Source organism: Ceratotherium simum, chromosome 20 (assembly GCF_057802395.1).
Source record: "Ceratotherium simum simum isolate JZ-2026a chromosome 20, ASM5780239v1, whole genome shotgun sequence".
Classification (NCBI taxonomy): Eukaryota; Metazoa; Chordata; class Mammalia; order Perissodactyla; family Rhinocerotidae; genus Ceratotherium; species Ceratotherium simum.
The window spans coordinates 10,219,513-10,244,927 of record NC_141919.1 but is presented as its reverse complement, the minus strand read 5'-3'; the positions used below and the strand labels follow the sequence as shown (position 1 = coordinate 10,244,927).

The window sequence follows — 25,415 nt, the reverse complement described above, 5'->3', positions numbered from 1 at the left end:
TAGGTTGCCATGAAAACATTACAGGGTGCCATGAACAGAGAAAGTTTGGAAATGTGCGCCTAACAGAACTAAATGATTGTATAAGTTCAGCAGTGTTTATATAACGCACATCACACTATTTTGCAGTTTTTGAAAATAATTGCCTCTCTCCTCCTTAAGGAAAGAGATTTTACCTTTGTCTGTCTAAAGGCAAGGAATATTTGCTAAATGACTATTGTATGAATTGGGGAAGAATGCCTTTTCATTTATTCATTTTATAAAATACTTTTATTAAGGTATGGTTGACACACAAAGAGCTGTACATATTTAATATATACAAGTTAATGAGTTTGGAGATACGTATACATCCATGAAACCATCCTGACCAAAAAAAAAAAAAAAATGGCTTTTTAAAGAGGGAGCTTGTTATTCCCAGAAGAATGTAGCTAACATGTGATTTCAGTCAATGGGATAAAATGTGAAAACCCACAAAAAAAGAGAAGAAAGGCAGGAAGGAATATTTGGGATCAGAAGATTGGAGGAACAGGGTTTTCTTTCACTGTGTCTTGACATGACAACACAGACACAGTGGCTTCCTCTGTTCGTGGGAGTGGCTTGGCCTTAGCTCGAGTACAAAAGGCCCAGATAAAATTCCTTGGGCTGAACTTGAGAGCAGCTGATGTCACCACATCTCTCTCATAATCACCAGTGGAAAACAGCCCATTCCCCCGCAAGTTAGCATAGAATTTTTCAGTTGTGTTCAAAGCCTTGCCACAGACACGCTCATTTCGTCACCTGCTTCTCACTCAGCAAACAGCACGAACATCACTGGGCCCCCAAGCCTGGCCCAGGTTCAAATTCTCTGGCTTTCCAGAAGGCATCCAGGCCCCTCCCCTTGACCTTTTTCAGTTTTCCACCGTGTGTCATATCCAGTCACTCGCAGGCAAGCACAATTAGTTGCACCGCCTAGTGCCAAGGGAGAAAAGCCAAGCTGGTGAGGAAATGAATCAAAATGAATTGGAATTACCTGCAGAGAACTGATGAGGAAGAATCAAGCTGCAGCAAAAATCAATGAGTGAAAAAAAATCGTCTGCCTGAGAAAATCAATGAAACCAAAATGGGCTGCCCATAGAGAAGAGTTCTCTCATATACAGAGGCCAGGGCTGAGCTCGCATGTGCTCAGCAAATCGAGCATTTCCCCAGCTTGCTGAAGAGAACATGGTGTGTCTTTCCTCTGCAAAACTGTTTCTTCAACTTTAATGTGCACATGAGTTATCTGGGGAGCTTTTTAACACGCAGATTCTGATTCAGTGGGTATGAGGTGGGGCCTGAGAATCTACATTTCTAACAAGCTTCCTGAAGATACTGATCCTGCTGGTGTGTCAACCACACTTTGAGTAGCAGGCATCTAAAGGAGTATGGCTTCTCCAAGTGTGTGGTCCCCGGACCAGCATCATCAGCATTATCTGGGAACTTGTTAGAAATATGAATTCTTGGACCCCATTCCAGACCGACTGAATCAGAAACTCTGGGGATAAAGTCTAGAAATCTGAGTTTTAACAAGCTCTGCAGGTGATTCTGATGCACTCTCAAGTTTGAGAACCACAAATATTCTAGACCTAGGCCATGTTTTCATGTAGGTCCACGACCATCTCTACCACAAAACTTCTCTTGGTAAGTAGACTCCAAGATCACTTGCCTTCCTCTGAAATCATCATCCCTTATATTTCTATTTTATGTTGTCAACTATTCACATGCTCTTATCTATCTCCTAAATTATATCAAGAGCTATTGTCTTCCATACTATATCAAGAGCTACCTGAGAGCTTGACTATCCCTTGCTCAGCTCTGCATCTCCAGCTTAGCGGTATATTCCATATAGCATGTGATCAATAAACACTTGCTGATAGGCTAATGAGGTTATGTGGATTCACAATGAAGCCAAATATGGTTAAGTGAGGGGCAGAAATTCAGTTGCTAGTTTGAGCATTCTCTTCAAGTGAATAAAATATAGGTACTTACATTAATTATCTAATACTACATAAAAAAACACCAAAAAAACTAAATGGCTGATAAGGGCAATACTCATTTATTATCTCTAATGGTTTCTGTGGATCAGGAATTTGGGGCTGCCTTGGCAGGGCAGTTCTGGCTTGGCTTGGGGTCTCTGATGAAATTGCAGTCAAATATTGGCAGGCTGAAGTCAACCAAAGGCTTGACTGGGACTGAAGGCTCTGCTTCTAAGATGGCTCACTCATATGGCTGGCAAATTGGTGCCCATTATTAGTAGAGGCCCCAGTTCCTCTCCACAAACCCCCTTGAGTAACCTCACAACATGGCAGCTGGCTTCCCCCAAAGTAAGCAATCCCAGAGCAAGGCAGCAAGTCCCATGCTGTCACTTTCTTAGTATTCTATTGATCACACAGGTCAGCCCTGATTCAGTGTAGGAAGGGAGTACACAAGGTCCTGACTCCCAGGAGGCAAGGATAACTGGAGGCCATCTTGGAGGCTGGCTAACAGAGTGAGTATCTTCAAGTTGCCACAGATACTGAGTTTGCTCTCAAGGAGTTCACAGTCTTGAGAGGAAAAAAAATAATAAATAAGTTCACAAATAAGGATTTAAGATAGAAATATATGCATGAGAAAAAATAAAATAATAATAGAAAGGTGATTTTAGGTTGTGAGGTCAAGGCCTCTCTGAGGTAATGATATTTGAGCTGAATGATGAGAAGGAACCTCCATGTGGCATCCAGGCAGAGGGAATGGTTTGTGCAAAGGCACTCAACAAAACTGAACAACCTTGGCATGTTTCAGAAACAGAAAGAAGGCAAGTGTGGCTGGAGGGTGGTAAAGAAACAGGGAGGGCCAGTGAGGAGAGGCCAGCATCCAAAGGGGCAGGAGGCAACCCGGAAGAGTTTGGTGTCTCCAAAGCCAAGTAAAGAGAGTGTTTCTAGAAGGACACAGTAATCAACTGCTTTAAAAAGCTGCTGAAATGTTGAACAAGAAAAACATAAAGAATTGGCCGGTGGATTTGGCAAGGAGAGCATCCGAGACCTTATCAAATGCAGTTTCTGCGGCATGGTTGGGATTAAAAGCCAGATGAGTGTGTTGAACTGAGGCTGGAGGTGAAGACACGGAGGCAATTGGTATGGAATTATTCTGGAAAGAACTGATGTTATAAGGAGAAGACAAATAGGGCAGTACCTCAGGGGCAAGGAGTTAAGGAAGTTTTTTTAAATTTTGGACTTTGGGTTTGGGGTTTGGGGTTTTGGTTTTAAGATGGGAGATAGGACAGCCTACATGGGCTGAAGTATGCTGAAGGGAATGAGGTAAGATACAGAAGTCTCTGGAACATAGCAGTCACTCAATATATGCAGTTCCCATTCTTACCCTTGTGACTAGATTTTATTTAGACCCAATGAATTCGAGATGGCTAATTTGGCAACTCGGGACATTTTTATTCCTGACTTAATTGGGAATTGTGGTCTTCTGTTAGCTCTTATTTAACCCATGAGTAGCTATTTGGACTTCAGTGTCTAATTTGTAGAGTTTATGGAAGTAATAAAGCCATTTTTGTTTACAATATGCTATTTGAAATCCCCACTGATTTAGCTTGTCTCCTTTCTTGCACTCTCCTGCTTATTCCTACTGCATTTTTGTGACTAAACGTGGCTGGGTGTAGACTCAGTCCCAGCGTGCCCGGCCTACGGTGTCTCCAGTGGTCTCAAGGGGAAGTGAAAATTTTCCTACAGATTATTGAAATAGTCAACTTTTATTTACTTTAATTACATATCTATGCCATGAAGAAGGGCTCTTTTTTTCTTTTTGTTTTTAAACAAATAGCCAGAACCTCCCATTGCTGCCCTGCGGCACGCTGGGGAAACCTCCAGTCTCCTCAGTGGCTGGGATACTCAGCATTGTCTCTTATGAATATTTTCCTTTTCCATATGTGCCACGACCTGAATAAGGTTGGGTAATGCTAATTTAAAATTACTGAGTGGGAGTCAAAAGTCAGAGCAGGCCTTCTTGCTTTCTCCCTGATGCCTCTTAGATAGGTCCCTGGGCATCCTCCCCACCTCCACCGTCAGCCCTGCCCTTCTCCCTTGGAGAGTTCTAGTCTCTTTCAGCTCAGCAGCCTTGTCTAGGACAGTGATATACTTAGGTTTGAGGCTGTTGCCTGGAGAAAGCGGTGAGGGAAGAGACTTCAATAAAATCAGTGATCCACGAGTGCATGTAGGTTCATGTGAGTCTCCCTGGTTGCTGAGAGTTAGCATGAACCCTACTCCAGAATCCCTTCTCTGGGGCAGTTAATTAGAAAGCAAAGAACCCTAATCAGGAGTCCATACTCCAGATTCTGCAAATGCTTCAAATATTATCTAAATCAGCACCAAGCATTCCTTAATTACCACAGGGATGTTAGGTTTACATTTTTCACCGGGAAAATATGTGTTTTCCAGCTATCTGGTTGGCTAGAAAGATTATGCATGAACCACCATCCTGCAGGAACAAAGCAAGAAGGACCCAGGGAGGCCTGCAGCCCAACAACTTCAGAGCATCCCCCAGCTCCAGAATACCACGTGGTCCTCACTGGACCTGTTGCCTGATCCAACTAGAAGACTTGCTGATCCTTCCACACAGGGTGCTGTTCAGAACGCACAAGAACAGAGAACAGGGGCTACACCAAGCCTAGAGGAAAGGTTGTATGATGTTTTTGAACCTGTTTTTTTTTTTTTTTTACAAAAGTTGGTATATTCTGTCTGAGATCAGCTTCCATTTTTGAACAGACCACCTGTTTCAGTTACCTGTTGCTGTGTGGAACCACCCCAAACTTAGTGGCTTGAAGCAATGATTTGTTAATTTTCACAGTTCTGTTGGTTGGCAGTCTGAGTTATTGTTCTTCTGGTCTCATGCAGGTACGGTTGTCTGATGGCTCGACTGGGCTGTCTTCAGTCACATATTTGGCTGTCAGAGCACACACCTCCGTTATCCTCCATGTGAGCACTGACTCCCCGGGAGGCTTGACTTACTTCTTCACAGACGATGATCTCAGGCTTCTGAGAGTGTGAGAGCAGAAGCTAAAAGGCCTCTAGAGAAACTAGCTCCATGTCACTTCCACCGTGTGCTATTAGTGACAGGGAGCCACAAGGTCAGCTCAAGTTCAAGAGGGCAGAAAAATAGAGCCTGACTCTTGATGGGACTGGCAGCAACATCACATTGCAAAGGTGCGTGGCCACAGGGAGGAATAATCCACAGGGGCCATTATTATACTGACCTATCCCTGTATCTGGCAGTGAGGTGGGGGGGGGGGAGACAAAGACCTCCTCGATACCTCTAATCATTTAACAAAGAATCCGACACATTAGGCTGACATGCATCTTTAACCAGAGTGGATGTAAACCCCTTGTTTCAAACAGACTTCTTGATAATTTTGAATTTTTCTTCTGGACAAACTTCTTGTTAGAGCTAACGAAAACTCCATTTTTTTTTTTTTTTTTTACCTTATAATTTATCTGACGAAGAGTTCCAAATATTCCAAGTAGGAAAAGGGTCAGGACTGGCATTTTTGGTTGCTGATGTTTGCATCAACAGAATTATTTTCCATCTCCAACTCCACTGCTGGAAAGTTTTTGAGTCATCTGTTCAATTGGTAAGGGTTAGTCACTTAAAATTAGATACGTTAATACAGAAATCTACTTCACCTGCATCTGGGATCTGCAAGACATCACAGTTTGCTATTGGGACACCATTGTCAACCCCCTCTACTGTCCCTGCCATTCCTTGAGGTACCTGGTGAAGTGAATGAGACGTGTGGCCTGCTGACAAATAGACTCAGTAGGGGTTATATCGCTAAACCTGCTCTTAAATATTAATAAGCCTTATTTTATTATTATAGATTACAAATAAATAAATATATATATATAAATTTAAATATTAATATTTTCTTCCCATGCCTCCAGTGGAGCACCTCTCTTTCACACCTCTCTTTGGAGACACTAATAATTACCTTAGTGGAATGTGTCATTTGTTACCTTATTTTATAATTAGCTGTGTCTGTGACATCTGCCATACTCAGGGCTGGAACTAGGGAGGTGGGAGAGGCACTTACCATAAGCACCAAATTTAAGGGCGTGCCAGAAAACTCTGTAATCAATAGAAATAATAATTTTAAAAAAACAAAATTGATGCAAAAAATCCATGATGAACACAGCATCAAAATTTTAAGTAAAGACAGGATCCAACATGACCAAGATTAGGGTGAGGTGAAGGAGGCATCACTGTGCAAGTACAGGGTTGGATATGCCTTTATTTAAAATACTCATACTGTGTTCATCATAGATTTTTTTAATAGACTTTATTTTTTAGGACAGTTTTTGGTTCCATAAAAATTGAGCAGAAAGTACAGCGAGTTCCCATATGTTGCTCGCCTCCACACAAGCACAGCCTCCCCACTATCTACATCCTGCTCCCACGTGGTACATTTGGTACAACTGATGAACCTACATTGACACATCATTATCACCCAGAGCCCATAGTTTACACTAGGGTTCACTCTTAGTGATGTACATTCTATGGATTTTAACAAGTGTATGATGACACATATCCACCATTTTAGTTTCAGACAGAATAGTTTCTTTCACTGCCTTAAAAATCCTCTGTGCTATGTGTATTCACCCTCCCTCCCTTTTACCCCCTAGCAACCACTGATCTTTTTACTATCTCCATAGTTTCGCCTGTTCTAAATATCATATAGTTGGGATCCTACAGTATGTAGTCTTTTCAGATTGGCTTCTCTCACTTAGTAATATACAGTTAAGGTTCCTCTATGACTTTTCATGGCTTGACAGCTCATTTCTTTTTAGTGCTGAGTAATATTCTTTTGTCTGGATGCACCAGAGTTTATTTATCCACTCTGTTGGTCTGGGTTCTCCAGGGCAACAGACCAATATACATATACATATCACACAGTATTTATATAGCGAGAAAAAGAGAGAGAGAGAAAGAGAGAGATTATATGGAATTGGCTCATGTGGTTATGGAGACTGAGGAGTACCAAGATCTGCAGTCAGCAAGCTGGAGACCCAGGAGAGCCAATGATGTAGTTCCAGACCAAGTCAGAGTCTAGAGACAGGAGAAGACTGTCATAGCTTGAAGACAGGCAGGCAGAGAGAGCGAATTCTCCCTTACTCAGTCTTTCTGTTCTATTAAGGCCTTCAGCTACTGAATGAGGCCCACACACACTGGGAAGAGCAATCTGCTTTACTTGGTCTACCAATTTAAACACTAATCTCATCCAGAAACACCCTCACAGACAAACCAGAACAATGTTTAACCAAATATCTGGGTACCCTGGGGCCCAGTCAAGTTGACACATAAAATTAACCATCATATCCACTCACCTACTGAAGGACATTTGGTTGCTTCCAAGTTTTAACAACTATGAATAAAGCTTCTATAAACAACCATGTGCAGTTTTTGTGTGGATATAAGTTTTCAACTCCTTTGGGGAAATACCAAGGAGCGTGATTGCTGGATCGAATGGTGAAAGAGTATGTTTAGTTTTGTCAGAAGCTGCCAAAGTCTCCCAAAGTGGCTGTAGCATTTGCAATCCCACCAGCAGTGAATGAGAGTTCCTGTTGCTCCACAGCCTCACAGATTTTAGGACTAATTTTCACATTTTAAATATTGCAGTAAAACATTATTTATCTTGATCACTGAGTTTTTCAGCGTCACCTTAAACTTTAAGCCCAAAAACAGTGGCTTCCTCATCTCACCCTAGTCCTGGCTCTGGACTCAGCTCCTTCAGGGCAGAAACCACATCTAATTATTATTTTTAAATGAAATATGGCAAGTGGAGTACTTAGTAAAGTACCTAACATACAGTAAGTGCTCAATAAATGTTAACCATAGTATTATTATTATGTCCCTCAAATAGCACCTACCGGAATTACCTGCACATAGTGAATATTTGTGGAATGAAGTAATAGCTTTTTATACAATTGAAGTGTCCTCATACCTTTCACGTATTTTAAAAGCACATTACTCTCCATTTTGTTAGGCTGAGGAAACTTGGTGTTTGGGGCCTGTCCATATCTTTATATTCACCTCTGATATTCTGCTTTTAAAAAAGTCAAGTCTAGTGCTTTTAGGTAGCAAATGCTTCCACTGAGTCCTGGATGAAGAAAAGAAAAGACTTTCTATTCAGGCTGAAGAAAAAGCTGGTTTCCTGTGCCTTCCTCGTTATGGAGTGCGATGTGGATATGCGTTTGCTCTGGGATTCTACTGGTGATTAAAATAACATTATGATTCAATAAAAAGTTCACCAGGCAGTGTCACTTACTCATGACTACGTCCCTGTGGTTGTTTTCTATTTAAAGTTTAAAAAATAAAGGGTAATTCAGCACTGACTTTAGGGTTTGCTCCAATGTTTTTATCAACTCCAGTTTTATTTGACTGGCACTTACTTTTTCTATGATTTTCTTCACATTCTAGAATCATTGAAATGTTGATTTGAATGACTTAGAAGATTTCAATTACCAACAAATTACAGAATTGTAATTCCTAAAATTGAAATAGCCATAACCAGAGTAGCTCAGAAAACAGACAATGATGACAAGAGAATCTTGTGAAACAGCCTATGGAAACACCAGGAGAAAAATTTCCCATTTGAACAGGATAGTCACTGATATTTTTGTGACTGTGCCAAGAATCTACTCCAAAAGTTCTCACAATTACACAAGGCAAGCCATTTAATAACCTGCTTTTGCACAGCTGTCAATTGGCAACATAAAGAACCACACACTACATACAATTAAATTTCTGTTCAGATCGAATCAAAAGCTTATTTATACACATTTATGTATCTCCTGACCTACATCAAAGAAATCATACTGCATCAAGGACTTCAGTCAAGCCCAGGTGGGATGTCAGCCTCGCCCATTGCCCAATTTGAGGAAAGAGAAGAAGGAGCAGAGACAGTGGTAGGTTTAATGTTTTTCAGCTTGTGAAAATATTAGCTCACTAGTGATTTATCTTAATGTTTCTCTGCCTCCAGGAGGAGGGAGAAAGGCCAGCACCAAAATCCATTTCAGCACTTTTCTTGTGTGAGTCATTCAACCAACCAGCTCTTCATCACCTCACCCTCAGAAAACGTGCTGAGGGCCGGCCCTGTGGCTTGGTGGTTAAGTGCGCGCGCTGCGATGCTGGCGGCCCGGGTTCGGATCCCGGGTGCGCATCGAGGCACCACTTCTCCGTTCATCCTGAGGCCGAGTCCCACATACAGCAACTAGAAGGATGTGCAGCTACGACACACAACTATCCACTGGGGCTTTGGGGGGAAAAAATAAAATAAATAAAATCTTCAAATATCCGTGTAGCTGATGGCATCCACATCTGTGTGTCCCCCCTTGTTTAAAAAAAAAAAAAAAAAAAAAAAAGAAAACGTGCTGAGTTGTGGCTAACGGGAGAGCTTCCCTCGGCTGTGGATGCGAAGAGGAACGCGGCCGACAAGGGCAGCGAGGACTCAGGGCTGAGATTTTCATACATGGTTCTGCTCTATAAATGTGTCTTATCAGACAGGCAGCTTTGTGCTGAAAAATTTAAGAGTTTATATATTTTGTACTACCATTCACAGGTAGCAATTGATATTTACTAAGTGCAAATAATCCATTGAGGTTTAAAACTTAAACAGTGAACATCTATAGTCGATTTAATCTAAATAATGTAAGTCTAATGTTAGTAAAGGAGCCCAGAGTAGATGGCACACTGAGCTGTATTTTTTTTTATTTATTTGTTTTTTGCTGAGGAATATTCGCCCTGAGCTAACATTGTGAATCTCCCTCTATTTTTTTTCTTTTTTATGTGAGCCACTGCCATAGCACGGCCACTAACAGCGGAGTGGTATAGATCTGTGCCTGGGATCTGAACCTGGGCCGCCGAAGCGGAGTGCATGGAACTTAACCACTAGGCCACTGGGGCTGGCCCTGAATTGTACTTTTATTTTAACAAAAGCCAACTGGAAAGGCAAAAATTCATAATGTGAGTGATCCAGCATCTCTACGAGGCAACAGTGAGAGTTAAAATGTCTTTGAAGAACTCTGTTCCTTTTAAGGAGTTCCTTCTGCACTAATTTTTTCACGTTACTGAGAAATAACCATCCCATGTTGAAATTGAATCATGGCCGTGACGAAGTATTTTTAACAGCGTCTTGCTTACCTGTGAGGGATTCAGCTCTAAAGATACTAGGGACCATCTAGAGCATTTCAATTCTTCAGATGTGTATATTATGATTTCCAACTATTTCATCCTGAGAGTCCACATCTTCTGGAAGGCAAAACATCTAAAATGGATATAAATTAATAGATGATGTGGCCAAATGTTTAGGCACTACTGCAGAGATTAAAAACAATGCTAACATTTACATTCTATGTACTGAAGGTGCAGAAAGTCCACACATTCTGATTGTCAAAATATCTGATATAATAAATTACAGCCCCGAGGAGATGGTCATCATGCTGCTAAGTATTAGACTAGAAATTAGACAAACATGGTAGACAAGGAGGTTTGCACATTGACAAAGTGGCTATCATGAAAAGCAATAATAATCACCTGGACCATATTCCTGAAGCATTTGTTTGATAAAAGGTTAGAAGGACAGACACCTTGGCTGGGTGGATTCTATGTTATTCACTCTTCAAATAAAAGAGTCTTTCCAGCCAAATGACATGTCATGGGATCGTACAAATTGGCATTTGCGGATATCAAAAGGATGCCTGCCACCTAGAGAGACACTTGAGTTTACTGTCAGTTGCTGGCTGTCAGAGGCCTTTCTGATCCTGTTTCCATGGAAATTGACATTGGATATGTGGGGGGAGAGGCAGTCATGGGTTGTGTTCTTATTTCATTATTTCAAATAAGATGTTTGAATCTTTTACCTTCTTTGCACCCATCTGAAACTGGTTTCCCTGGTAACAGAATCAGGGATGCCACTCCCCAGGAGTGGAGAGCAGAAACTCTTACTTGGCTGATCTCAGAAGATGGCACTAGAAGGGGAGAGTCAGCAAGGCTATGATTCCTTGGATCCATTCAAGGGGCATAGGGAAGAAAATGAATTGGAAGTGACCTGAAACTTCATGAGGTTTTAAAAAAAATATTACAAGGTTTTCTTTTTTTTTTTTTGGTGAGGAGGATCGGCCCTGAGCTAACATCTGCCAATCCTCCTCTTTTTGTTGAAGAAGACTGGCCCTGGGCTAACATCTGTGCCCATCTTCCTCTACATTATATGGGACGCCGCCACAGCATGGCTTGACAAGCAGTGCGTCGGTGCGCGCCCGGGATCCGAACCTGCAAACTCCGGGCTGCTGCAGCGGAGCACTAGCACTCAACTGCTTGCGCCACTGGGCCGGCCCCTACAAGGTTTTCTTTAATCCAAAATCTAGTCATTCAAGTACAACAAACATACAGGTGGTGATGGTCTGCCAGGGATCTTAAAAACTGCCATCACGTGAGGCGAGCTAAGTACCTAATCCCACTGGTCTACACAGTTCCTCTCCCAGCGGCTCAGACCACCTGCTCATTCCTTTCCTTATACATCACGCTCACTTTTCTTAGAGGGGAAAACAAGAAAAAGGAAAATTCCAGATAAGGGCTCAGCGGGTCATTTTTTCCCATAGATCAATGTTTTCTCACACTGAGTGATTTGCTTTCCAAGGGACTATAGTTGTTTTTTAAAGGATTTTCACTGCAGAGTGTATGCTAAATGGAGAATGTGGTGGCACTAAAATGGCTGTCTGCTTAAAAAAATAATAGTAGACAAGAAACCATAGGGGAAAGAAAAGAGTGGCCATTAAACTAAACTATTAAGAATGGTTGCACTTTCCATTCCAAATGTGGAGTTATGTATCAGGCTATCACAATTGCAGAGTGCTGTGCGGTGGATTCAGTAGAATGGCCATGTAAATTGAAAAGCAAACTAATGTCTGCTCAAGCTCTGGAAACCACAGAAGGAATTTGCTCCCATGTGGAAAACTCTAGGCAATCAACCAATGAATCACTCACCCAAAGAACAAGAGCTTTGTCTTTCTCATCAACTGTCTTCTACGCAGAAGTAGGATATGGGTCACTTCATACAATATCAAAAAGAAAACCAGAAGGGCATAGGTTTCGGCACATAGACCTCACTTGAGCGCTGACGGTTTGTATTATGGAAAGGGAAACAGTGTGTTCTTTTCCTTGATTTTGCCATATAAAACATTCCCAGGAAACGTTACACCCGAAACGCTTGATAAAAATAGAACTCTTGATTGTGATGCTTGTATTAGGTGGAGGTAACAGATTTTACTTTTATGCAAACAAGAAAGCCAACTACAGAAATGAAAAATAGGGTTCTAATACATTCACACCCTATGATCTAACAAGCCCATTCGTGAGATTAGTCCAAGGAAATAGTTCAAAAGAAGAAACAAGTTCTCTATATGAAGATGCTTAATGCAGTAGTAGTTATTAGAGTTAAAATGTGATAAAAATAATCATGCAACATTGCAAAAGCAGTCTAATAAATGATGGCGTGTCATTTGATGGAGCCAATAAAAAGAACTGAAGATTACACAGAAATATGGGGACAAAAAGGACTTGTGATAGCTTAGTGAGAAGAGCAGAACGCAAAATGGAATGAGCACCGTGCTTACATGTGAATGCGTGGAGAAAGAGACTTAAGGGAAATACACCAAAAATAGAAATATTAGCGTCGAGATTTGGATATTTTTATGGCCTTTCCTTCAATATGTATAAAATAAGACAGTAATTTGATTTTTGGACCCTTCCTGCCTCACTTTCACAAGTGGCTTTGCATGTTAGCTGTTGCTTACCACATCTATTTCGTAGCATACAGTAAAGCTGGTCGTTACACCAGTTACTTCTCTAACTAGATGTAGAGTGAGGAAAATAAAGAAATAGTAGCAGGCTCTGCTCACAGCAAGGGCAAGGGATTTGTGCATCAAAAAATTGCTGGCACCTTGATAATTAACGGAACAGGTGGAAATTGTGCAAGCTTTACAGCTCACGCCTTTTGAGCGAAACACGTAGTATAGCCTTTAAAATTGCAAGAGATATATGCCACCCAAACTCTAAGGGATATTGAAACACACATTTTCCTCCTAGAGAGAATGGTCTGAATGATCAGTGTTCTAAGAAATGAAGGGTACCCTCCCAACCTAACCTATTAGGTTAAAATCCATCTACCAACACCACTTGCATCTTTTTCCAGAGCTGAGAGATGCTATGGGGAGTGGACAAACACCAGCTGTCACCTGACAGTGTCAGGACTGAAACATGTCTGCGGCACCCTTACGATCTGAGCATGCTGCAAGGCAGTTCCAAGTTTCTTTAGAAACTGCATTTTCAGAAGGTGACACTTGAGTTTGGTTATTTCCAGGGAAAGATGCCAGTTCAGAGGGTCCTGGAGGCAGAGGCCTGACTTCACAAGATCCACAGATGTGCTTGAACAGACTAAACCGGAGTCGCTGATAGCCCCAGTTACTGATGTGCAAGCTTTTGTGAAAGTCCACACTGGGACCATCTACTCATCGCCCAAGGCATTCACAAGGAAGGAGCAGCTGGGAAGTTCAGTGGTCAGCCAAACTGGGCCTAAAGTGGCAACCTGTCAAAGAAAAGTGTGACCAGCACCATATGGTGTTAAATTCTCAAAATTCTTAAAGTCTCAAGAAATTGCTTGATAGAAATTCTTAAAATTTGTTTAAAAATTCTCAAATGTGTTGAATTCTCAAAAAATAGTATCTCGTTTAATCCCTCAACAGCCCTGTGAGGTAGGTGTTTTTATTCCAATTTTGCAGTTGAGAAAAGATCCTGAGAGGGGCTAAGGAACTTGCCCAAGGCCATAGACAAATGATAAATACATGTCTCACCTGGGGTCTGTGCCTGATCTGGAGCTGATTCCACGCAGCATCCTTCTAACACGCCGCCGTGCCCTGTGGGCTCCTTCCAGTGTGCGTTCTCATTACAAGTAGGATATTACTCATGCAACTGCATAAGAACCTTTTATTTTAAACAACAAAAATAATACAGAGGTCCGTTCTAGTTCCCTACTTTTAACTCATTACTAAGGTTTACCATCATTGGGATTTCTAAATTACCTCTTTGAGGCAGGCAAAGGATTAGGATGGAAAATAATTAACACACAATTTCTAACTGTAGATTCTTAATACTGAAAATAAAGCCCACAAGTTTATACAACAGAAACCTATCTTGAAAAAATTAGACATCCACTTTAAGTATCTAAAAGAAGCTATCAAGGGTCCATGAAAGTTTTTCTAAGAATTTTTTTTTTTTTTGGTGAGGGAGATCAGCCCTGAGCTAACATCCGTGCTAATCCTCCTCTTTTTGCTGAGGAAGACAGGCTCTGAGCTAACACCTATTGCCAATCCTCCTCCTTTTTTTTTTTTTTTTTCTTCCCCATAGCCCCAGTAGATAGTTGTATGTCATAGTTGCACATCCTTCTAGTTGCTATATGTGGGACTCGGCCTCAGCATGGCTGGAGAAATGGTGCGTCGGTGCGCGCCCGGGATCCGAACTCAGGCCGCCAGTAGCGGAGAGCGTGCGCACTTAACCGCTAAGCCATGGGGCCGGCCCTAAGAATTGTTAATAGGACAGACATCTTAAGTATAGGGATAGGATGATTAACCAGCTGACCTCTTCAGGATCCTGTCCAAGAATGAATCTAAGCTAGAGCAAAACTAAATGGGAAAATGAGATATCACTTCTTGCCTATCATTAGCAAATATTTTTTAGAGAAAGAACAATGTGGTTGACCTGAGACAAGCTAGCATTGCCATGCTTTGCTGAGGGTAGTATAAATGAGCCTAACATTTCTAGAAAGCAATTTGGCAGTATATATCAAAGATCTGAAATATCATTCTATCTTTTGAAGCAGTAATTCCATTTCTCGGGATTAATTCTAAGGAAAGGAGCAGAAATAAGGTGAAAAAATTATGTATGACCATTTTGTTTACAAGGATTATAATATCTCAATGTTTGAAATAGCCTACATTCCTAACAAATGAGAAATGGGCAAATTATAGTAAATTCAACATTGTAAATTGTTTGTGAACAAATTTTAATAATGAAGAAAAATAAAGTCAACTCAATAGCAAAATAACCCAATTTTAAAATGGGCAAAGGACCTGAATAGACATTTTTCCAAAGAAAACATACAAACAGCCAACAGGTACATGAAAAGGTGCTCCACATCACTAACCATCAGGGAAATGCAAATCAAAACCACAAGGAGATATCACCTCACACCCGTTAGGATGTCTATTATCAAAGAAACAAGAGATAACAAATGCCAGCGAGGATGTGGAGAAAAGGAAACCCTTGTGCCTTGTTGGTGGGAATGTAAATTGGTGCAGCCACTATGGAAAACACTATGGAGGTCCCTCAAGAAATAAAAAATAGAATTACCATATGATCCAGCAGTGCCACTTCTGCATGTATATCCAAAGGAAACAAAATCATTGTCTCAAAATGTCTCCACTCCCACGTTCACTGCAGCATTATTCACAATAGCCAACGTATGCAAACAACCTAAGTGTCCATCAACAGATGAATGGGATAAAGGAAATGTGATTATACACACACACACACACACACACACACACACATATACAGTCATGCATCTCTTAATGATGTGGTTACGTTCTGAGAAATGTGTCATTGGGCAATTTCGTCATTGTACAAACATCACAGAGTATACTTACACAGACCTAAATGCCATAGCCTACTACGTACTCAGCCTACACGATACTAATATGGGACCATATGGTGCATGTTGTCCACTGTCGACCAAAATGTCATTATGTGGCACACAACTGTCTATGTTTAATGGAATATTATTCAGCCTTTAAAAAGAAGGAAATCCTGCCATTTGTGACAACATGGAATAACCTGGAGGGCATTATGCTAAATGAAATATGCCAGACAGAGAAAGAAAAATACTGCATGGTATCACTAATATGTGGTTTGAAAAAAGAAAGTTGACCTCATAGAAACAGTATAGAATGGTGATTGCCAGGGCCTGGGGGGCTGGGGGAAACAGGGGAAACAGGGAGGGGCTGATAAAAGGGTACAAACTTACAAGATGAATAAGGTCTATTATTCTATTATTATAAGAATAATAATACTGTATTGTATAACTGAAATTCACTGAGAGTAGAACCTGTGTACTCACCGATAAAAAGAAAAAAATGTAAATATGTGAGGTGATGCATGTGTTAATTAATTCCACGGGGGGCATCCTTTCACAATGCATACATATATCAAATCATCATGTTGTACACTTTAAATATCTTACAACTGTATTTGTCAATTATACATCAAGTGGAAAACAAAAAAGAGAGAAGCAGGTTCTCAAACTACGAGGACAAGGAGGTCGAACAGCAGAATTAAGACAACGGGTGCTGGAGTCTGACCACCTGAGTTAAAGCCGACTCCATCAACAATTACCTGTGTGACCTCAAGCTAGTAACGAACCTCTGTGTGCCTCAGTTTCCTCATCTGTTAAACGTGTGTGAAAACAGTAACCACCTCACTGGGCTTTTGTGGAGAGTCAGTGAGATCACACAAATGCTCAACTGTTCTAGCCACACAGTAAAAACACTGTGTAGAACACTAAACAAATGCTTGCTATTATTAATCATCTGTATTCTATTTGACATAATTGGCATAAAATGATAATATATTATTTCGAGGTGGTACAATTATTGTTTTCTTTCCTTCTTTGTACCTTGCCGTATTTTCCAAATTGAAAATCAGAGGTGTATGATGCTTTTATGAATTACAAAAATTATCATGAGAGAACATCTGGAAGCCCTTGGCCCAGCGCTGGCACACGGGAGCTCTTCCAAAGGCTTGCTGGGAGGGCACCACTGGTTGTCCTGGCCAGCTAATGTCAACTTAGTAATTCACATCCAAGATTGTTGAGAGCTGCCCGCCCATCCCTCACTGTTTATGGCAGTGCCTCACCCACATCCCCTCCATCGCTATCAGCAAGCTCTTCCTCAGTCCCACCCCACTGGAATAATTTCACCTTAGTCACCAGCCCACGGGCCACCTTGCCACGTGCTGAGGTCACATCCTCAATAAATGCTGGCTGATTGACTGAATCTGGTAATCTGAAGAATAAACATTCTATAAAGACACCAGCTTATTGTTCTACACACAGCAAGCACTCCAATTTTCGAAGAATGACTTCTACCTTTTAATTATGTGTCACCACTCCAATTAAACACTGTGTACATTCTTGAGGCTTCTATATTAGGTCGTTATGGTTAAGTTTTCCGAGCCTTAGAAGATTCACATAACTCACAGTTAGTTATGGCTACATAAAAAAGCAACTTCAAGAACTCAGTTTTGGGGCCGGCCCCGTGGCTTAGCGGTTAAGTGCGCGCGCTCCGCTACTGGCAACCCTGGTTCGGATCCCGGGTGCTCACTGACGCACTGCTTCTCAGGCCATGCTGAGGCCGCATCCCACATACAGCAACTAGAAGGATGTGCAGCTATGACATACAACTATCTACTGGGGCTTTGGGGAAAAAAAAGGAGGAGGATTGGCAATAGATATTAGCTCAGAGCCGGTCTTCCTCAGCAAAAAAAAAAAAAAAAAAGAGGAGGATTAGCATGGATGTTAGCTCAGGGCTGATCTTCCTCACAAAAAAAAAAAAAGAACTCAGTTTTGGTTTAGACCTACTATAATCTTCAACTTCAAAAGTTAGTTTTGCAGAGACTAACGCAAGAACAGCAACTTCAAAACAGTATGCCTTGCACTTTATCGTCATTTTACTTTTAATCCTCAGCCTCAAAGCCTAAAATATGGGAGTGTTCCAGTCTTAAGAGAAAATGAATATACCCTAATAGTTTTTGAATAAATTGATAGCCCTACTGTAAGGACTATTGCTCTAGATCAGCAGTTTTCAAGGTGTGGTCTTCAAATCAGCAGCCTCAGGATCGACTGGTGACTTGCTTGAGAAATGCAAATTCTTGGGTCCCGCCCTGACCTACTGAATCAAAACTTCTCAAACTGGGGCCCAGAAATCTGCCTTTTAACTGGTCCTCCTGGTGATTCTGACGCAGACTAAAGTTTGAGAACAACTTCTCTAGAAACATGAACCCAATTAAGACCAAATCGTCTAACTGTTGTAAGTGCTAGAACAAAATACATAGCCAAAGAACCTTTGAATGCCCGGAGAGTAAGCTCCCTGGGTCAGAAAACGACCCTCACACAAGCTTCTTCTTGCTCAGGGAAGCCTGCGCAAGCTGACGATTTCATTGCCTAGCGAAGAGTGAAGGGAAGATATCCTTGAAAAGCAGACAATCCAGGGATCTACAGCAGAGTGGAGGGTTTGAAATGCCATCACTGAAGCTCACGCTGACGACAGAGGCAGCCCTCTCTTGATGGAATTTCTCTTGATGGAATTAAACAGTATGCTGAGGTTAAGAATCTGATCCCTCTCTCTGATCTGTTGGAAAACTTTTGGGAAAGTACACTATTGGTGTGCCATTAACAAAGTGCCGTTTTTTAAATCCCTGTTTGAATGCAGCTTTGGAGCCAGCTGCTCCTTTACCCACCACGAAATCTTAAAAGAATTAACCGGTCAAAAATCCCATCTTTCAGCCACTGTGAGGATGATTATAATTTATATCAAACACTTCCCTCTCACCTGGCAAATAACAGAAACTTAAAAAATGTTAATTATCATCCTGATGAAATATTTTGCCCTTATTATTACACAAGTGTTGGACACATCTAGTTATGAAAAAGGCATTACAAAACCAGTCTCACCAGGACTTCAATTTTTACCCAGCGAACTTCAATTCCACGGAAAAGCTACATGGTAGAAACCTACATTCAACGTGTAAGTAAAGACTGTGAGTGATAAAAAACCAAGATTAAACATATATAAGATCGGGGCAAGCCCCGTGGCATAGCGGTTAAGTGAGCGCGCTCCGCTGCTGGCAGCCCGGGTTCGGTTCCGGGGCGTGCACTGAAGCATCGCTTGTCAGGCCATGCTGTGGTGGCGTCCCACATAAAGTGGAGGAAGATGGGCACGGATGTTAGCTCAGGACCAGTCTTCCTCAGCAAAAAAAGGAGGATTGGCATGGATGTTAGCTCAGGGCTGATCTTCCTCACACACACACACAAAAAAATATATATATAAGATAAAACCTATTAAAAAGAATGGGGAAAACAATTATTTGCATAAATTAAGTATAAGTTAGTGAACACAAATCGATTTATATACCTATAGTATTGGACCAGAGTACCTAAGGGAACTGTGCAAGTCATAAATGTTTCAAATGAAATGAAGAGGAAATTTGGATAGCCAGGAAAAATCACAGCCCACTTCATGAGATGTGAAAGAACACAGGCAGGACTCATATAAAACCTGAATTTGGTTCTACCTCCTGTGAGGCCAAAGGGACACAGCTTCCCTGAGACTTGGTGACTTAATTAGGGATAATGATGATCATCTCCTCACATTTTCTATGTGAAACTGTTTCGCACGGCTCTTGGCACATACTGGTGATCAATGTCTACTTGAATCTGAATTTATTGAACCCTAATTTGTAATCCATATTCAAGGCGAGAGGTACACACACATCTGGCTTACCCAAGACCCTGAGAAGGAGGCACAACAATCTTATCGCTCCCATCTTACAAGTGGAAGAAACACTCAATTGTCTAGGCAATTCCCCAAGATTCCAAACCCCTGAGCAGTGATACTTGTTCTAGAATGCCTCTTCCAGAACCAAACTGGTGTCTATCCAAAAGCAAATGAAAGTGGTTTCATCAGACTCAAGACAATTGATGAGTTGCTAAGGTCTAGACCCTCGGCAAATCCCATTAGAGGAAGAATATCACAAGCTTGGGAAACTATAGAGCATGAAGGGAGAAAATGCACTAACAGAAAACAGGGCAATTTCTTTAACCCAGAATCCTTTCAAATGTGCCCCCCTTCTCCATGGGCACAAGGCTTCACAGCAAGAGACCTCGTCTCCCAGTCTCCCATGGGACTAAGTCCCCGCCAGCGGACTGTGAATGGAAGTGATGAACAGATTCCTAGGCAGCTGCTTGAAAGCACATCCCTTTCCTGAACTTCCTCTCTTTCCCACTGCTGGCTGGAAGTGGGGACACTGGAGAAATTGTGGAAGTGCAGGGCTGCACTGCTGGCCTGGGTCTCTGGGGCTTAGGTGGGTGATAAACCAAGCCTGTGGTCTCTAAGTCACTGTATTGTTGGGTGCCGTTCTAGAAACTTCACCTCTATCCTACTATCACAGAAAACAGGGAAGTAAGGCAGGGAGGAGAGAGAACGGAAAAGGTACACACTATGTTAATAAGCCATCGGAGTCTGTAGTATGGAAACCTATTTCATTATACACAGAAGGGATGAGAGAGAAATCAGCTTCAGTAATTAGGGCTTTGCCATTTGCTTAATGAGAAGAGAAAATATTTAACAAACTCTGCACATAAACAAATATTATTCTGGCAAAAAGCAAACAAAATAATGTTGGTGAATATATAAAAACAAGAAGGTCTGGATAACAAATGAAAAATATTAAGACAAACTGCCAAAAACTCGCTAGATCATAAGAAAACAAGAACATTAAAAACTCCGTAGGTGCTATTTTTAAACAGTTAGGAAACTTGGCTTAAAATTATTAGCCATTATTTTCTAAAATATACCACTAAATAATAGGTATATAAAGAACGAGCCATGTAGACTTTTGGGGAGGAAATCTGCATGGTTAACTTATTAAAGGCCCAGGGTTATAGGTTTCATCTAACTAAATTAGTAAAAGCTTGTCCACCAAGATAAAGCTAAAGATAACGACGGAGCAACGGCTGTAGCTGCAGGCAGAAGAAGGGGGCGTGGTGTGGTTGGCTTACGTCAATTAATAGAATAGATCAAATAAGAGTTAACGAGACAAAACCAGCTGACATTCCACCTTTCTTTCACAGGTTAATGAACTCCAAAGCTTTGTGAATATCATCAGTCTTAACACTGACCCCAAGTCACCTACAATTCTTGAAATGCGAAGCTTGTGAGGGGAGAGAAGATATATTTGAAAATGCTGGGCTTTCCTGGAGAAAGGAATATTCTGTCTCCCAATTAATCACCAAGAAAAAGCAGAGCTTTAATTTGTGACCTCAAATCACAAAAGTATTTTAACAGAAGAATGAATCTTGAACTTATTTTAGCTTCCCAACATCAATAAACCTTCAATTACTCACTACCCCTAGTCTTCCCATAACTCAGGAGTGTCGATTAGGTTCCGGTGCAGCGGAAGGCCAGGACCAAATATATTTATAAAATAAGAAGTGCATTTTAAAACTTCCTCTAATGTTTGGAATTTGCTTATCAAGCCCACATCAAGGATCCCCAAGTGTTGACGAAAATAATAAAGGAGGAAAAGGAAAACCACTTATTGGTACTAAAGCCTTTACTGTAATAAACCAAATATATTTACAATTTATACAAATGTTTAACCTTCAACAAAAATACAAAAAAACATTTCACAAGATGCAAAACCAGGAAACAAGTTCATTGGAGACACCACTGCTCTACCAAGGACGGATGTTGAGGGGAACCTCGAGGAACAGAAAGGTAATCTCGGCAGATCACACGGAAAGAAAAGCACGGGCTCTGCCCGGGGCAGCAGGCTCCCTCTGTTCCTCAAACCTACCGCCCCTGGCCCCTCTGTCCACCTGGCCTCGGTGCTCCGCTTGGTCTAGGTAGATAGCTGACCTTCTGTTGATGGACTCATCGCCTCCTCTTTGTAGACTCAAAGTAGTTTTGTGTCAAGGTTTGGAAACAGGTTTTCATGTTTGATTTTTTTTTTCTTTCAAAGTTACAACTTTTCTATTTCTACAAATTCAAAATATTTTGGCCCAATTCAACTATAACTGTTAAACCACATGTTTTCAGTAGATGACTTCGTAGACTGTAGCCTTCTTGTCCCCTGAGCCAGTGACTATGTACTTATCATCCACAGAGATGTCACAGCTGAGCACAGACGAGGACTCTTTGGACTGGAAGAGAAAATAACGGGCACGTGTTCAACGTGGAACAGATACTCAGGGGCCCTGCTCCCTCCAAGGCACCCTCATTTCTGGTGTCATTGGGAACACCATGGACAAACCGTCATTCTAGGTAGGGAGCACTGACCTACCTGGAATATACTAGCTCCATAGGGGGTCCGCCAAGCGTTGAGGAGGTTATCTTTTCCAGTACTCACAAACCACTTACCTAGAATTAGCAAAGGAACATGTAGTTTAACAAGATTTAAATTCCTACCATACTATTAGCTACTTGGACTTAATCAAACTCAGGGCATTTTAAATCACAAACTACCATTCCTAAGGGGTTGTTCTATGATATGAGAGGAAAGAGTAGGTTTTAAATCTGGATTCCACTGTGAACCATCTGTGATCTGGGTTTCATCAAAGCGGTGGCAGGGCCCGTGTCAGCCCCATTAGCCACTAGCTACACCACAGGCCACAGGTAGCATCACACTCAGCACACAGTGGGTCCCCTCAAACAGTGAATCAATGAAGTTGCCGAATGGGACTAGGAAGGATTGAACAACGAACTTAAGTAAAACGCCAGACACAATCTATGGCACAGAGAACGCGCTCAATGACTGATGGCTCCTCATCCCTCCATCAGTCTCATGAACAAATATCCGACGCCACACGAACTTCTTCCCTCTACTTCTCGTTGCAGTGTGACAGTCTGGGCGCAGCTAAATATTCCCTTCTCTGACCGTGGGTTCCTCATCCTGGTCCGTCCATACCAACTTCCTCTGCTCCTGCCCCATTCTTCTATAAATTCCCCTCCACCTCTCTTCAGAGTGGACTAACTGTCCCCCACCCCAGACTCTCCCCACTAAAAACAAAGACGTGTCAAAACCTTGCATTAGGCAATTCACTGCCTCCTGACTTTTCTCAAATTAAGAAAACAGACTGAAACAGACATCACTATGCTCTGAGGGACATATTCAGACAATAGAATTATTGCATCCAGCTGCTCAGAGAACAACATTTTTTTCCAGATATGATCTCTACTCTATTTTTTCCAAAGTATTTTCCATTTGAACCCTTCATACCCTCCCGTGTCCCTTCAGCTGGACTCACCACAGTAAGCGAATTTGAGGGACAGCACGCAGCTCTCGTGGAGATGTAGCTGGTACTTGTCGGGCTTGTTCACGTGGAGAACTTCCACGTTGCTGCTCTCCATGCCCACGGCCAGCCACTCCCCAGTGGGGCAGTATCCCAGGGAGAAGATCTACGAGAGGGAGGACAGGCTCACTGATTATTCTGCCCCAGAAAGTTAGGAAGCGAAAAGACAGCAAGGAAGAGGGGAAAACAGCAAGAAAATGGGAATGTAATTAGCAAACTCCAGACAGTGGTAAAGTCTACAGGACAAGCGACACCGGCCAGATGAGCCAAGTGCCAAAATCCTTTATGAAGCAAATGGAAAAACTGCGACACACACATCACGTGATGAAATTAAGAAATTATTCTTAATAATAATGGTATTCAGGTGTGCCTGTGTTTTAAAGGGGTCTTTGTTTTTTGCAGATACTAACTGAACTACTTATGGATGATGTCTGGGATTTACTCTAAAGTAATCCAGTGTTTAGGGGCGGGGATGACAGATGAGACAAGACTGTTCATGTGCTCATAACTGTTAAAGCTGGCTGATGGGCATATGGGGTTTACTGTATAATTCTCTGTACTTTCATATACCCTGTAACACTCTCTGTACTGTGATCTGTATTTGAAAATTTCCATAAGAAGTTTAAAAAAAAAAGGCAGACCAAAAATAGTATGCTACTCATATTGGGAAAAGGGCTGGAAAAGGGAAGACTGTAAGAAACTCAACAAAATTTTAACAGGGATATGAAATTTAGTAGTATGTATAGTTGTTTTCCATTTTTGTCCTATTTTTCTGAGTGGAATTATTTTTATTATTAAGAAAAAAAGAAAGTAAACAAGTAATGATGAAAAGAACAATTCTACCATCAGAGAGCACTTAAAATGGCAGGCACGGTCTTTCCCACAACACATCTAGATTCAGACACTCAACATGTAAATAATCTTCACAATTCACAAAGTTGCCATTTTTATATCATTTCAAAACTCTGTAAATCTAATCAGCCATAAGTCCATTCTCTAAGGGATGAGTAATAAAATGGGTATCCACTGAGGTACTACTGCATCTTCTTAAGCTCTCTGACAGAGGGAAATGAATGAACTTTCAGAGCTCTTGTGACTTTTCTCTACTCCTTGTGATATCCCCGCATAGTTTTCCAGCTCTATTTATATGTGAATCATGTAATCATCTCTCACCCCCACATTAGACGGTAAGAATATATACAACAGATCAAACACTGTATATTCTTCACAGCACTAACTCCTTAAACGAACTCATGTATAAATAAAACAACAAGTCTGAACCTACAGCATTTTAGAAGCCGTTCTAAGCATTTCAGGGTGGTTTTTGTGTTTGTTTGTCTGTTTGTGTTTTTTTTAAACCGGTGCCTCAAATTTAAGCCTGGTCTGTTTGTCTAGCTCCGACTCTCCCAGGGTAGGAGGGGAGGGGGAGGACGCCACACACAGCCCAGCTCCCAGACGCCGCATCGGGAGAGCCCATCACCTGCGAGGTGAAGTCGTGCTGCTGCAGCTGTCGCCCTTCGCGCAGGTCCCAGGACCGGACCGTGTTGTCCAGGCCACCCGTCCAGAGCTTGGTGCCATCGTTAGAAATGTCAATACAGCTGGCCCCGTCTGTGTGGCCCTGGAATTGCCTGATAAAACAAACCAGATTGAATAATGATTTCCTGCCAGAGCTCAAGGTAAACACTGTTGTGTTGTTAGTTTTGGACTCAGTGTGTGTGTGTCATCTCTTCAGTGTCTGCTGATGTGAAAATCAAACTAACCTTCCCCTGAGGAGGAGAGGAAACAGCACCTGCAGATTTTCTTTTTCTTTTTTCACGATCCGAGTGCCAAAGAAATGGAATGCCATTTTAGGTCACTACACAGAAGAAGTTAAATACGCTCCTACAGCTATTCTTACAAATCCGTCTGGAAGGTAAAATTCCTCCCAGGTCTAGAAAAGTGTTTAAGCATTAAAACAGAAACAACGGACAAACATACAAAATCCCCAGTGTATTCCTTAAAGCAAGATGAAGGCCTGCCCTTTCATCACCGGGTCTGCATCACTACATTACACGCTCGGGGTCCAGGAGCACTCCCACGTTCATGAGTGAATCAACACAGTGACACCCTTCATGCCAACAACGAATGAGCTCACATATTTACTCAGCCTTGCTTTCTGTATTAGAAAGAGCCCTGTATTAGGAAATCT

General features: G+C 41.6%; 1 protein-coding gene across 7 annotated transcripts in view; it reads right to left on the bottom strand.

The window, feature by feature from the left end:
• Nucleotides 1-21,471: 21,471 nt before the first annotated feature.
• TLE1 (TLE family member 1, transcriptional corepressor) overlaps nt 21,472-25,415 on the bottom strand; it is an 85,693-nt gene continuing 81,749 nt past the window's right edge. For all 7 annotated transcript variants that reach the window (XM_087444431.1, XM_087444432.1, XM_087444434.1 and 4 more), the window contains exons 17-20: nt 24,708-24,855; nt 23,183-23,333; nt 22,219-22,295; nt 21,472-22,078 (exon numbers count right to left, since the gene is read on the bottom strand). In XM_087444431.1, the coding sequence (XP_087300557.1) occupies nt 21,971-22,078; nt 22,219-22,295; nt 23,183-23,333; nt 24,708-24,855 (484 nt within the window). In that variant the 3' untranslated portion in view covers nt 21,472-21,970. The remainder of the gene's footprint in view (nt 22,079-22,218; nt 22,296-23,182; nt 23,334-24,707; nt 24,856-25,415) is intronic.